Source organism: Salvelinus alpinus, chromosome 4, assembly GCF_045679555.1.
Source record: "Salvelinus alpinus chromosome 4, SLU_Salpinus.1, whole genome shotgun sequence".
Lineage (NCBI taxonomy): Eukaryota > Metazoa > Chordata > Actinopteri > Salmoniformes > Salmonidae > Salvelinus > Salvelinus alpinus.
Window position 1 is genome coordinate 72748287 of NC_092089.1, and position 14217 is coordinate 72762503.

The 14217-nt window shown below is 44.9% G+C and overlaps 1 protein-coding gene across 2 annotated transcripts in view; it reads right to left on the reverse strand.

Moving 5' to 3' along the window:
* Window positions 1–1485: 1485 nt before the first annotated feature.
* Window positions 1486–14217, reverse strand: part of LOC139574400 (protocadherin Fat 4-like) — a 98595-nt gene continuing 85863 nt past the window's right edge. Inside the window, exons 10-17 of one of the 2 annotated variants that reach the window (XM_071398932.1) lie at window positions 13076–13180; window positions 12484–12791; window positions 10161–10246; window positions 9304–9483; window positions 8833–8957; window positions 8471–8688; window positions 6370–6631; window positions 1486–4628 (exon numbers count right to left, since the gene is read on the reverse strand). In XM_071398932.1, coding sequence (XP_071255033.1) covers window positions 2716–4628; window positions 6370–6631; window positions 8471–8688; window positions 8833–8957; window positions 9304–9483; window positions 10161–10246; window positions 12484–12791; window positions 13076–13180 — 3197 coding nt within the window. In that variant the 3' untranslated portion in view covers window positions 1486–2715. The remainder of the gene's footprint in view (window positions 4629–6369; window positions 6632–8470; window positions 8689–8832; window positions 8958–9303; window positions 9484–10160; window positions 10247–12483; window positions 12792–13075; window positions 13181–14217) is intronic. The other variant, XM_071398933.1, reaches the window with a different exon arrangement.

Below are 14217 nucleotides of genomic sequence, written 5' to 3' on the forward strand. Positions count from 1 at the left end.
CCTAAGACAGGGAATTTTTACTAGGATTAAATGTCAGGAATTGTGAAAAAACTGAGTTTAAATGTATTTGGCTAAGGTGTATGTAAACTTACGACTTCAACTGTACATGGGAAATTGCCTCTAGCTCTAGTCTTGTTGGTATCTCCGTCATTATCACTTGCTTGGAAAACAACTCGTTCCAATTTCAACTTTGGTAACTTCATGTGGTGAATGTTGATAACGTAGTCACACTGCACTGCTAAATTTACATTGTTAGTCATGTGAAGTCATTCTAGACTATGAGTGATTGTCCATTTTACTCTATTTAAATATCATTAACTGTATATATATGGTAACCAGCTAATGTAAATTATTACAAAATACAAAGCTGCAACCCAATTTTTGCAACTTTACAACAACAAATCCTTCTTGGGCAAATATATCTACTTTATATAGTAGGACAATGCTCCCTTTATGAAGCAGCCTTGTCTCCAGGGGTGGACTGGGACCAGAAATCTAACACACCGGACCATTTTTTCCCCCTCAGGCCCCCACACCGGTCATTTTGTTCCCTTGAGGCCCTCATTATTAGCAAGATAATGATCATTTTGCACACCAAAAAAACCAACAAGTTAGACAGGCCCACTAAGGAAAAAGAAATACCATCCCATCTGGCAAATGCCAGATGGGCTGGTATTTATTTTTGCCATCCGCCTCTGTCTGTCTCCCTCACCTATGGGGGTATGTCTCCCTTTCTAATTCACATTTTGTACGAGAGGAGTGCATGCTATGCAATCTTCGACTCCTCTCTCGGTTTCATTTTGATCCCCTGCCATGCCAATCTCACACAGTAAAGCGAGAGAGCTGCTGTGAGGTTTATTTGAATTAATCTTCTCTTGTATTTACACGAGGTCCTTTTTCACTTACTATCATTATCCTTATGAGTGTTATTATTTCAACATCGGCATGGTACAGCATTCCCAAGCAGTCTACGTCAACATTGGTCTCGGCAGGACAGAACCTCTCCAGGAGTCCACAGTAATCTACCAGATTTGGGTTGTCACTCTTCGCTTGGTTCATGGCTCCCCACTCTCTCTCTCTCTCTTCGTGGCCCCTCTCTCTCGATGACGGAGAAGATAAGCATGTTGCATACCGGATCACCAGGCTACAAAAAAAAATTGTTCTACTCAATAAGCCAGATGTAAATAATTGTTGAAAGCAATAGAGGGCCCTGCGTCGCTGAGTCCGCTGGATGTTGTGCTTGGCTGCCAGCACTGTGGCTCAGTTTCATTTAGGTCCTCAATGGCCTTTTAAAATGTTTTGTTCAATTCAGCACATGCTTTATTTAAACTCTGCTCACAACAGTCTTAGAGTCCTTAGAGTATAAAATACCATACCACCCACATTATTGAGCTGCAATCTGAGCTCAAAAGGTGCCCCCCCCCCCACAGGATTGCAGTGAGATTGCTTACCACATGGCATGCTCACTTTGTATTGAAAGAGACCTTTAAATAAATACTTTTTTATTCTGTTATTGGCTTTTTACAAGTACAAAGCGTAAAGTGTGTTATAGTTTTATCAAAAGTGGAAAATACTGACGTTACATATGTAACAAATGTAAAAGATAAGTCTTCAATCTTACTTTCCCTGAAAGTAAGAACACACTTCAGCATGTGAAAATATCCATAAAAACCCATCTTAAGTCATTTAAGTTAATAAACAGTACAAAAAGTAGAAACCATACATTTAAAAATAATGCACAAAAACTCTGACAACGATGACATCCATGATTTCCCATGAATACAAAAAAATATACACAAGTTCATAGTCTTAGTAGGGTGGGGTTCACGTCATGACGGGATGGATCAGCTATCATCGGCCGAACCGTTTGGCTGGTCAAATAACACTCAGACTCGGGGGATTGTGACCCAGACTATTCATCACAGAACCTTCCCTTCCCAACCCCGCCAACAGAAACAATAGTATCCTCAGCATCCTTAAATCCTCAAATGTCTGTAAGGCAGGGACTTGATTAATCCTAGCTCTTGGAGTGCTTAGCCAATCATCTGAGAGAACACATACAGCCAGAGAGCGGTTATCGTGCTTGGGTCATAACACTGGCAGGCCTCGATTACCGTGCAAGCAAAGTGGTGTGCTCATTTTTACACAAGGGCTGTATCTTGATGCCTAGAGGTGCAATAGGATCATACACATATGATTCCTTTTAAAAATGAGAAATGGGACAAAAAAAGACACAGGCTGGGGTTTCTATTGCTATGGCCTTTGGAAATTCTCTTGTGAGTGTTTCAATGCTATCGCTCATCTTATCTTTCACTGGTGAATGTGACAGAAGTTTCGCAAAGGAGCGACATTATTGGTAATACAGACCAGCTACATTTGATGAAGATCAAATTTAGCTTTGCAGTCATCAAATTGAATTCAGACACAGGTTTTTGTTCCAACCATTCAGTGTTAATGTATAACGCATAATGAGACCGCAGAGATGATTGTACAATTAGAGGTCTGGAAAGGACTGGTATACTCTTCCAAGGGGATAACTCCATTAGAAGTAATATTACAGGTGTCATTTTCTGCTTTACTGCATTGTAGGTTGTCTTATTTCCACAAAGAAAGGAACGGAGACGGCTAGCCCAATGTGCTCTGCTTCTTATCTACATCGTCTTAGTTTCTCTTTTAGAGAACATACCATACTGTACAGGATTGTAATAAATAGTCTCATACATATTGCTCGGCCTCCCCTTCGTTCAGAATGGTCACTGACCCATCCCCACTGTTCATCTCAATGTTCATCTCAATGTTCATCTCTTTCGCGGCTGCGTTCTCCGGCAGCAGGGCCAGGTCCTTGAACACATCTACGTAATGGCCGAAGCCTGGGCCCCAGTTCAACAGGTTGTCCCAGTTGAAGCCCCCGGCTTGCTGGCCCAGTTTATGGGGCAAAGTGTAGTGGTCTGTCATCGGTGCCTGTGCAGCGGGCCCGCCCTCGGTCCGCCGGCTGGAGTAGCGCCTCTGCTTGAGCCGCCCGCCGTAGTCCTCATCATCGGCGTCTGACTCGTTGACCTGCGACAGCTTGGGCACCCTGGAGCTGTAGGCCACGGGCTTCTCCCGGTCGTACTCCATCTCTGAGCAGGTGAAGGAGTCGTGGGAGTCGCTCTCAGATGACGACTCCGGGGCAGGGATGCCATCGGCTGGGTTGCGCACCCGTGACAGGGGCCTCCGGCAGTCCTCTTCAGACGAGGAGCGGCCGTGGTCGGCGCTGCAGATGCTGGGATTGCGAGGCCGCGGCGTGTTGAGCCGCTCCACCTCCTCAATGGACAGCCCCACGGGGGGCCCCGTCTCCAGGGGGATCTGCTCAATGGGCTGCTTGAGCCGGCTGCCGGGCCTGGAGCTGTGGCCCCCCATAGTCTGGGGGCTCTTGCTGCGTCGGCCCAGCCGGTTGGCGTAGTTGAACATGGCTCCCTGCTGGCCCATCTCATTGTGGTGCAAGTCCAGGGGGCTGCCATCCCTGCGGGCCAAGTTAAGCTCTCTGGTGGGGGTGTTGCGGTAGAAGGACGAGGGCTTGGTGAAGGGGGCCGGGCTGTGCCTGGAGAGGGGGTTGGGCGTGGGGCAGGCTGAGTGGCTGAGAGGGGTGGACCTCAGGGCCTGGCTGTACTGGGGCTGGTAGGTGTAGCTGGTGGCCCCCAATGGCAGGGGGGACTGTCTGGCGAAGCCCAGAGGGCTGTGTCTCTGGATGGAGAACTTGGGCGTGTGGCTGCGGAACTGCTTGTAATGCTGGATGATGTCGGCGTCGGACGGGGCGATGCTGCTGGCGTTGTCTATGTCATAGTGCTCCATGTCTGCCTCAGGCATCTGGCAGGGGGCACAGGGGGCGCTGGGGATGGTCTCATTGTTGTGGGGAATGTCCGTCTCGTCATATATCAGGTAGGGGTTTTCCCTCTCGATGATGTCAGGTTTGGGGTTCCCCTCAGGCTGCTTCCTCACTGTCATGTCATCACCGTACGGCGGGATGTTATCTGGGTCGTCAAAGGCCACGTTCTCGCTCCCTTTTTTTTTCTTCTTCTTCTTCTTCTTCTTCTCCTTAGGCTGCTTCTCCTCCTTTGGCACTTTGGTCTTGTTGCGGCCCTTGCAGTGGTTGCAGAGGATCAGACTGAGCACCACCAGGGCCAGGGCTGTGGCACAGCTTCCCACAATGGCCGGCACTGCCCAGATGGGCAAGGTAAGCTCCTTGGCCGTGGGGCTCGGGCTGCAGATGAAGCCGCCATTGTTGGCCGTCTTGCAGAGGGTGCCCTGAGGGCATTGAACCCCCAGGCACGCCACCAGGGTCTCGCATGTCTTGCCAGTGTAGAACTCAGAGCAGACGCAGGTGTAACTAGAGCGGGGGCCAGGGACGCAGCTCCCTCGGTTCTGGCAAGGGCTGGAGGCGCATTCGCCGGGCGGGAGGCACTGGTAGATGTACCACTGGTTGACGCACATCAGGCCGTCCCAGCAAGGGCTGCTCTCACACAGGTTGGGCCCTCTGCAGCCAATCTTAACGGCTGAGCTGGTCTTGGAGATGGTGACGGCGCTGTGATCTCCACTGAATGGTAGATTCTCCCCATTGTACTTCACATAGGCCAGGCAGCCGTCAAAGCCTGCAGGAAGAATAGGAAGAGGTGTTCAGTAAACAGGAAGTAGTCCTGGATGGTTATTAAGACAACACAGTGGCCTGGAAGATCATAGTTTCCGAATGGCACAAGTTTGATCGCTTTTCAGAATTTGCAATGAGGCTGAGATCGCCTCCTTGTAATTAACAGGAACTAAAAGCTCTAATCAGAACCGGGGGAATGTTGTCGGCTATTGGTTCAGAATCGATTAAAATCTCAATGAAATTTTCTCATGGAAAATACCTCGACAAATCACATTCTCAAATGGGTAAATTCTGAGAGAAACCAATATGATTATTTACTACAACATGGGAAGTCGATGCCAGACAATCTACCTTCAGACCTCATATCGCTTCAAGACATCCATGTGGAAGAAATGTTTTGGTGACCAATTCAAACCTTTGCTTTCATATTGCCTCACAATGTCCCTCACAGATGTAAACATGTTTATTCAATTTATCCCAATATAAATTAAAACCATTTTGTCCTATTCATTCTAATCTTACTAGTTGAATGCACACAACTGCTTCGATACGCATATTGAGCGAGGGTCAGTTCTTATTTGATTCAGGCGTGGCCCCAAGGAACCGGGACCACATTATCAGTGTGCTAGGCAAGGCAGCCTGCCATAGATCTGCGTGTTCAGAGTGTGTTTATTTTGAAATATATCCTGGACCTTGCTGTGTGAAAGAGGCCAACAAATCATTCAAATTGCTCATTTTTTTACCATATTATCCCAGTCCATAGTATTAAGTCATTTTCTTTCCCCTAAAAGTCAGACATTTACAGCGGTGTATCCCTCCCTCTGGAAGCCCTCTCGTTCACCCTATCCAAACTATTTTCAAGTCAGAGTTGAGGACATTTGATACGTGATTTAGGCCTAACCAAAGCCGAGGTTCCAGAGCAAAGAGATGAAAACATGAAAGCATCAAAGGCGGGGCTCCCCCACCTAATTAAACTAGTTTCACATTAGTTATTGTCTAGAAATGATCCGTCAAAGAGAGCAACATTAACTCTCTTCTACTGTAAATATCTCACAGGCAAATATGTGTCCAGTGTCAAAAACACAATTTACACTATCTCCAGACAGCAGGACTGGAACACCACCTAATATGGTCAACAGAAGACCTTTTATTCAGTGAAAAAGGTATCTACTATTCACATACTACACTATGTGTACAAAACATGTCTTTCCATGACAGACTGATCAGGTGAAGGCTATGATCCTTATTGATGTCACTTGTTAAATCCACTTCAATCAGTGTAGATGAAGGGGAGGAGACAGGTTAAAGAAGGATTTTTAAGCCGTGAGACAATTGAGACATGGATTGTGTATGTGTGCCATTCAGAGGGATAACGTGCAAGACAAAAAATATCTGCCTTTGAACGGGGTATGGTATTAAGTGCCAGGCGCACCAGTTTGAGTGTGTCATGAACTGCAACGCTGCTGGGTTTTTCACACTCAACAGTTTCCCGTGAGTATCAAGAATGGTCCACCACCCAAGACATCCAGCCAACTTGACACAACTGTGGAAAGCATTGGAGTCAACATGGGCCAGCATCCTTGTGGAACTCTTTCGACACCTTGTACAGTCCATGCCCCGATGCATTGAGGCTGTTCTGAGGGCAAATGGGGGGGGGGGTCTAACTCAATATTAAGAAGGTGTTCCTAATGTTTTGTGCACTCAGTGTATGACAATAACAGCAACTTCACATATCACCAACTCACCTGATGCAATTTTCTGCTGGGTGGGGCCAGAGGGGACACCACCGAGGGACATGGTTAGGACGTTAAGACCCCCAAAGTCCTGGGTGGGGTGCTGGATGAGCTTGAGGAGGGCTCCGTCCACGTGAAGGGAGGTGGCTGAGCCGTTTTTGAAAATCTGCAGGATGTGCCACTGGCCATCTGATAGGACCATCTCCCCCAGGGTCCTCTCCACCTTGCCTCCCACGCCCGCCTCAGAGATGTAGTGGACATTGCCATTTTTTAGCTGGGGCGGAAAGAGACAGAGATGAAGTCAGATGGATGGATGGATAGATGCACATGTGGACAGATGGACGGACACAGACGGGCAGGCACAGACAGACGGACACAGACAGACGGACGCAGACAGACGGACGCAGACGGCGGACAGACATAGATACTGTATTGTATATGTTTGTTGAGAAGGAGAGCTTGGAGAAATGGATAAGCATGATGATATGATTATATGCTCAGGCTCTGATAATTCTCAACTCTGGGATGTTGTTGATGACATTTTCTTTTACAATAAAGACTGTTGCAGTTAGGTTTGCAAAGGCAGGGTGTATTACTGGAAACTTTAGAAGTTAACCAGTAAACTACCAGAATTGTGGTATCTTTCAAGGATTTTACGTAATCTATCACAAGACATCTAGTGGCCCTTTTGGGTACTTCAGATTATCACAGGTGTCCCCAATAATCTGTGTCCCTCTGTGTGGCTTTATCATGTAAAATATATGAAATAATTAAATAATACAAAATGGAATGACAAAGCTGTAAAACATTATCCTAAATATAAAACATCAACTTAGTGAATAGCATTGGAATGAGGGTTTTAGCATGAAATGTCCTTTATAAAAATTGTTTTACTAACTTTTATTCATTTTACTATGTCAATATGTCTTTGTTGGCAATGTTTTCGCATCAAACTGGTGGTAGTTGTGAAACAAGTCAATAGTTGGAAATTAATGCCATTGTTGACTTGATGATTTTTTCATTAAATAGGCTATTTTCTCTGGAACCATATGCTCTATCTACTAGAAACAATATGGGAACATATATAATAAATGAACAATATATAAATACATATTTATTTGAAGTTATTCAAAATTACAATAGATTTCCATTGATTTGCTGTTAATTACCAAAATCACTGAAGATTCCGGTAACTTTGGTAAATTACCAGTCACTTTGCAACCCTAGTTGCAGTGCAGAGGAAAATGTTGCACGTGCCAAATACCAGTAAACCAGACTGATATTATTATTATGATCATGTTATGTTATATATGCAGGACCAGCTAATAGTATTACTTTCACTATGCATAAACTATATCCATACGCAATAGAGTTAATTGTTTAAAAGTAATGAACCAATATGACTTTCTCTTAGAAAATGAATGTGTGCCAGGCATTGTGTATGGTAATCTCATACATTTCAGGAGGATTTTTTTTAAAGGTTCACGACAAAATCTGGAAAAGGAAAAATCCCGCGAGCCAAAAACACAGGAAAAGAGATCTGGAGAACCAATTAAACTTATCTCTTTTACATTATTTATACTCCTGTACAAAGTATTCTAATTTTTTAGGGTCACACAGTACATTCAATATTGCTCTTTGGGCTGTATAGTAGTAGTGGTAGGGGGGATTCTGGGGCCCTGCTCTGCACTGGAAAACACAACCAGAGAGACCCGCTGTGTCCTGGAGGAAAGGAAGCGGACTGGGGGAAAATGGAAGAGGATGAATGCGAGCTCAGGCCCTTGGGCAGCTGCCCCGAATCACTCAGAGCCTTGAAGTGTATAGCAGCAGATTGAAGGAGCGTATGGAGCGTATATATATGGGTAATGGGAGGAGGTGATGAAGACAGGTCCCCTTATAGCTTTGACTCAGGGATGTGGAGCTAAGGGAGGACTGTGTGTATGTGTGACATGTTTACGTGTGGATCTCAGGATGACGACCGAGTAGCAAATGGAGAAATTGACAAATATACTAACATGCCTGTATGTACGCTCACTTGTGCATCCGGATGCTTTGGGAACAGCAGACACATTCTAGCATGTCTCTGGCATCGCTCCGTGGAGCCTTCCTTTACCTTGATGGTGGTGTAGTTGCTGCTCTCCTGGACATGGAGCAGGGTGCCACTCTTGCTGCGGGTGCGGAACTTGACCTCAAGGCTGGTGGGCCCAGAGAGGTCAGAGGTCAAGCCCATGAGGCTCTGGCGTAGCAGGACGTCCCGTTTGGGGCTCTGGCGCATGGCGTAGTCAAGCCGACCAGTCCCGTCCAGCGAGAGAGCCGTGTCGGCCGTGATGTCTATGAAAGAATGAAAAGCACAAGTCAGGGTAAATCAAAGGAAATTATACAATCTGCATCTGAGTGATAGTCAAATTCACAAGAAGTGTATGACTCAGACTGCAAGCACAGTCAGCCAAAATTCCCCTCCAAAGGGATTCTTACATTTCTCGCAGTTTTTGCCGGTGAAGCCCTCCATGCATTTGCACTGCTGCCAGGACCAGTAGTCAATACAGGTGCCCCCATGTCTGCAGGTGTTGACTGTGCAGGCTCCCTCCAGTCTGGGACATCTACGGACAGACAGACAAGTCAGCCCCCATGGTGGACAGCGGGCCCTCTATAGGACCCGGCAGATGCAACTCCTCCAATACAAAAACCATAAAAGACCCAGGGAATTAGCATATTAAAAGATCTGTCCTCGCCACTATTCACAACAAACTAAAAGAAAAAATCTCCATTCTACTATTCCAAAAAAACTGTACGTCTGCTATTTATATCAAAGATGGCTTTTCAGCGGTTCTTGAGGGTTGAGAGCTACAGAGAATGACCAGATATCCTGCTGGGAGAGTTTGGGGGTTAGGGGGTTGAGTAGGATGGAAGGATGTAGGAAAGAAAGAGGTAGGGAGAGAGCTAAACCTGTCAAGGATGCCATGGGATGCCAGGGCCTGACTGGGCTCCAGTGGGCGGCCGTTGACGGCTAACTCCATGATGCAGCCCACAAAGTCGTGTGTGGCGACCTGGCCACGGCGATGAAGGACGGGCTCTATTGACCTGACGCCTCCCACCGAGAGCCGGTTGGGCCCAACGTCCAGGATCCTGCGAGGAGGAGAAGGAGAAGCCGCTGGGGGTCAGCGCCTCTCACAACAACATGGCCCTACAGGGGTCCGGGCCCTCCGCAAATAAACTGCAGCAGACCCTCCTCATCTGCCAGATCGCTCACTCAGACAGTCTCACACACAGTCCTCCTCCTATGGATCCAGACAGCTTTTCACTCTGGGCCTCTCTGGGCCTCTCAATGCTAAATGGTACATGTGATGTCCATGTATGTGTTTACAGACACTATGGTTTACACAAGCCAACGTGGATATGCAAGGGTTCATTGAGAACAGTCGACATGATGGATGGGTCCACAGACTGTTCCATTCTTTGCAGAGACATAAGATATTGTTGTATTGTTGATATTTTCAACTTCCCAGAATGAGAACCAATAGTGACCGATGAGGATGTTTGTATAAATTGAAAGTGGCCAGAAAGAGCTACTCTGACAGTAAACAGCTTCAAATGGCATTATGTTTTTTTCTCTCAAGGAATTATATTTATTTACTACAGTATATCATGGAAATAAAGTGCTATTTGCATCTGGAAATAAATGCTTCCCTTATACCCAAAGTCTCTTCTACCGAATTGAGCCTTTCACTATGTAGTTGACAGCTGGGTGTACGTTGCCAGGATGGACTGGGTGGTAAGCTCTATGTAACGTTATGTGTTCTTACCAGTCAGTATGGACAGCCACGTTGCTCACAGCACAGTAGCCTGGCTCCTGATCGTCCCCACACAGGTCGACTGTCAGGGACGCAGCCTGAATGACGAGAGGAGCAGAGACACGGTCACGCACATGTTATTCTGCTTTAACTGTACAGCACACATACAACACAAAACAATTTACCACACACGTTGCACCTTCCTGATGGTTGTACCAGCACAGACAGTAATATCTTACTCAGATGAGCACTCCAGTTTGCAGAAAGACAGACAGACAACAGTAAATACAACTACTTGATTGATTTTGTAAGTTACAATTAATGTTATTTTCGATAGCATACTGTATTTGAAACCATCATTATGAAGACACAGTAGACCTACATGGAAATCTAAAATTCCCTAAGATATGACCTTTACCGTTAGCCAAGGCTAATAATTGTTCTACTTTCTCTTTAATTCTGTGGTCTCTGAAGCTTGACTGAGGTGAAAAAAGAGGTGGCAGGAGAAATGAAAAGTGTGTGAACGTGTTGAAAAACCATGACAGCATGCTCCACATACACCAAGATCTTGGGTAAACACGGAGCGGCCTGCTCGGAACGTGAGCACAAATCATCCAAGAGATGCCAGAGAGCGTGACCCCACCCTCCCATCCTGCGCTAATTGCTAACACAGAAACGTACAATTTACGAGGCAAAAAAATAACAAGGGAAAAAAAGATTCATTTGTCTCAGGGCTTTGTCGCTGAAGGGCAAGAGCTACCCTTCGGCGCCAGATGGGCATTTTATTAATGCCTTTCTCTCAAATCAAAGCCCTTGCAGCCAAACCACAGCGTACACACACTGTCAAGTGTCTCACATGACTGGCGAAGGGTTTTCTCGAGGAAACACCCTCTGAAAATGGATATAAAATGTGACAAAAGACCAGGAGCATTGTTTCTGTTTGCTTAACTTTCAGGGAACAGGGTAAACATCGCAGATTAGTGATGTCACAACATAAGAGGGCGGAAAAGTGTCACTGGAGAGCATCCTTTTCCAACGACCAACCTTCTCGATGACAAATCCATGCTATTGTCTTCCATTCGCCATGATTATTTATGTGAGAACGTCAGGTTCAAAACTTGTTGAGGATGAAAACAGAACGTGGATGCTAAAGGGTGTGACTAGTTGTAAATTATTTATGTGAGGGCTAAAACCACTCTCATTCCTCACAATGGGAAGGAATAGGAAATAAGGCAAAAATAGCCTTGAGAAGAACGTTACAACAAATTTTACAGTTAAATTGCAAATGACTGTATTACAAATGTAAGCTGCATTAATGTTCTTAGTGGTCATACTCATAACTATTGCTGTTATAATACAGAGCATAGACAATAGAAATTATGCTTGCTGGGGTGCAGCTTTCAGTTGGGTGAACTAGAATATTATTTACATATAAACAACAGTGTCCTTGACTCTCTCGGTGTGTCCTACATTACTAGGACTATGACTGGTGTCTGGTTATCACATCTGCTCAGAATCCAAAAGTGGAGGGAACTGAAAAACGCCCTTCACAGGCACAGCCGCGGGAAGTAGGGGTGCTGAGGGTGCTCATCAGCAGAGCGGAGAAAAATAGATAATACGCTCTGTTTTCGTTCTTCTAGCTCGGTTAAGAACCTCAACATCATAATTCCTCAACCTACACATAATATTTGCAGCGCATCGCATTTCTCACTACATTGTGAGAAATGTGCACCTGTCTATCCTGTCACTCTCTCAAAGCTGACAATTTAATGATTTTGCCAGTTTCCTATGAAATCCCAGTGCATGATGGGAAATTACAAATCTGAAGTCCAGCAGGAGATGTATACAACTTTGGACAGGCTGGTATTTTTTTTAGCCCCACCACTGAACAACTGGCAGAGAAACAACTAGATTTGGAGCAAATAGAAGGAATTTCAGAGTCTGAGGCTATTTTGGAGGCCATATTGTAAATCACAACAAGCAATCAAATATAATTACAACTATGAAAAATATATGCTGAACTACCAGTGTGTGGGCAGTTTAATTATCATCTCACGGTGCAAAAAAAAGAATATGAGGCCAAATTTGGACGCTGCTCTCAGCTATAAAAACCCAGGAGGTCATAACTGCTATTGAAACATAAAGTTTCAGTCTTCTATATAGTCTTCTATATAGGCCTACATGTGGGGGCTTTAGAATGTTACTCTACATTTGTGCAATTATAGGTCCATAAAACCATTGACTTCAAACCAAATATATTTTCCAACTGTTTATGGTGCAAAACAAATAAAAACAGCTTGGTAATAAAGCCATATATAACAAAAATGCCTCTCACCATTCCAGCTCGCCTTGCGATGACTGTGTGGAACTGTCCATCTGAAACTTTTATCATGGTGATTAGTTTATAGGTCCCGCTTCCCAAGTTAAACGAGAAGCGCATCCGTCCCTCAAAGATCTCCAGAGCCAGGAATTCCGCCTTGTCTCCGGTCTGGTTGTCATGGTTGTACATGAGGAGAGCGTTGCTCTTTAGTGTGGCAAACTTGATGTAGATGTAGTTGTTGTTGGGATCCAGGCTCGGAAACTCCATGTAGGACAGCTCCTCAAACCCGTAGCTGTTGAGTTCACAGTGTTTTCCAAAGACCCCTGAGGAGGAAAGGAATGAACAAAAATGAAACAGGGATGTCATGAATAATTCACCATACTGCATCTACAAAATCAGCACATAGTTGAGAATCTGTTGTCATCCGCTATCATAGGCTAACCATAAGGGTATCATGCTTAGAAGAGAGAAACAGTTACACAACATACAGTATGTGAATAAATGTGACATGGAGACATGCTATCCACAGTGTCATGCTATCCCCAGTCATTTTGCCAATCCAGATAGTTTTCAATCACGTAGCAGTTTCCTCTAAGTTAATACTTACCAAATGGACAATGACAGTTATACCCATCCACTCTGTTCTGGCAGGAGCCGCCATTAAAACATGGGTTACACTCACAGTGATTGATGATGGAATCACACGTTTTTCCTGGGTTGACAAAACAACACAAATTAAAATGAACGAGGTGGGAAGACGTGGGGGCAAACACAGGAAGATGTGGGGGCAAACACAGGAAGATGTGGGGAAAAACACAGTTCATGTTGTTTTTCTTCCTATGGCACCGTCACTGATGCTTAAAATCACAGAGGGTCTACGCCATAGTTTCCCAAACTCAGTCCTGGGGCCCGCTTGGTGCACGTTTTGGTTTTTGCCCTAGCGCAGCTAGCTAATCAAAGCTTGATGAGGAGTTGGCTATTTAAATCAGCTGTGTAGGGCTAGGGCAAAAACCAAAACATGCACCCAGGGAGGGCCCCAGGACCGAGTTTGGGAAACCCTGATCTAGACCATTGTAATCTTATAAGAGTTTCTTTGAAACTTGCATGTGTGAAAAAGTTAAAAAATATATAGAGATTTTAGAACTGCAGACTTCATTGGATCTCTGAAGCCAATGAATTAAAACATGATGAAAATATGATGAATAACATAAGACAGTACAATAACAGACAGAACAAAGTATGCAAGGGGGGCGCCACCGACAATGGCCTGCAGATTTATGTATTTTTAAGCATTTTTAAGACTCCTGTCCCATCAGAAAAATTATTTCACCACAACCAGGCATGGAAAATGGGAAGTGTGGAGTTCAACAGGAGGGCATGCAAACTTCTGTAAGTCAAAAGGTGCAGTTCTTCAGGAGGGCCATTTGTCTTGATGAAACGACAAGGTGTGTGGTCATTTGTTATGGTCATAATCAAAAAAGACAGTAATGACTGGTGCTGAGGCAACATGTCTGCTGTTGATCATTGGAAATGTCTATCAGCCACTACAGCCAGCAGCTGATCAAACAGACATGATTCAAACTATTGTTCTCATTTATGCTTCTCCATGTGCACTCCCTTCATCACACCATCAAATTCAAGTAGGGAGGGAGTGATTTACACAAAAATAGAGTGGATAATTATCTATAGTTCACTTTTTTTTTTTAAATGTATCTTTAAGGATCTGGAAGGATCAATCTTTAATACATA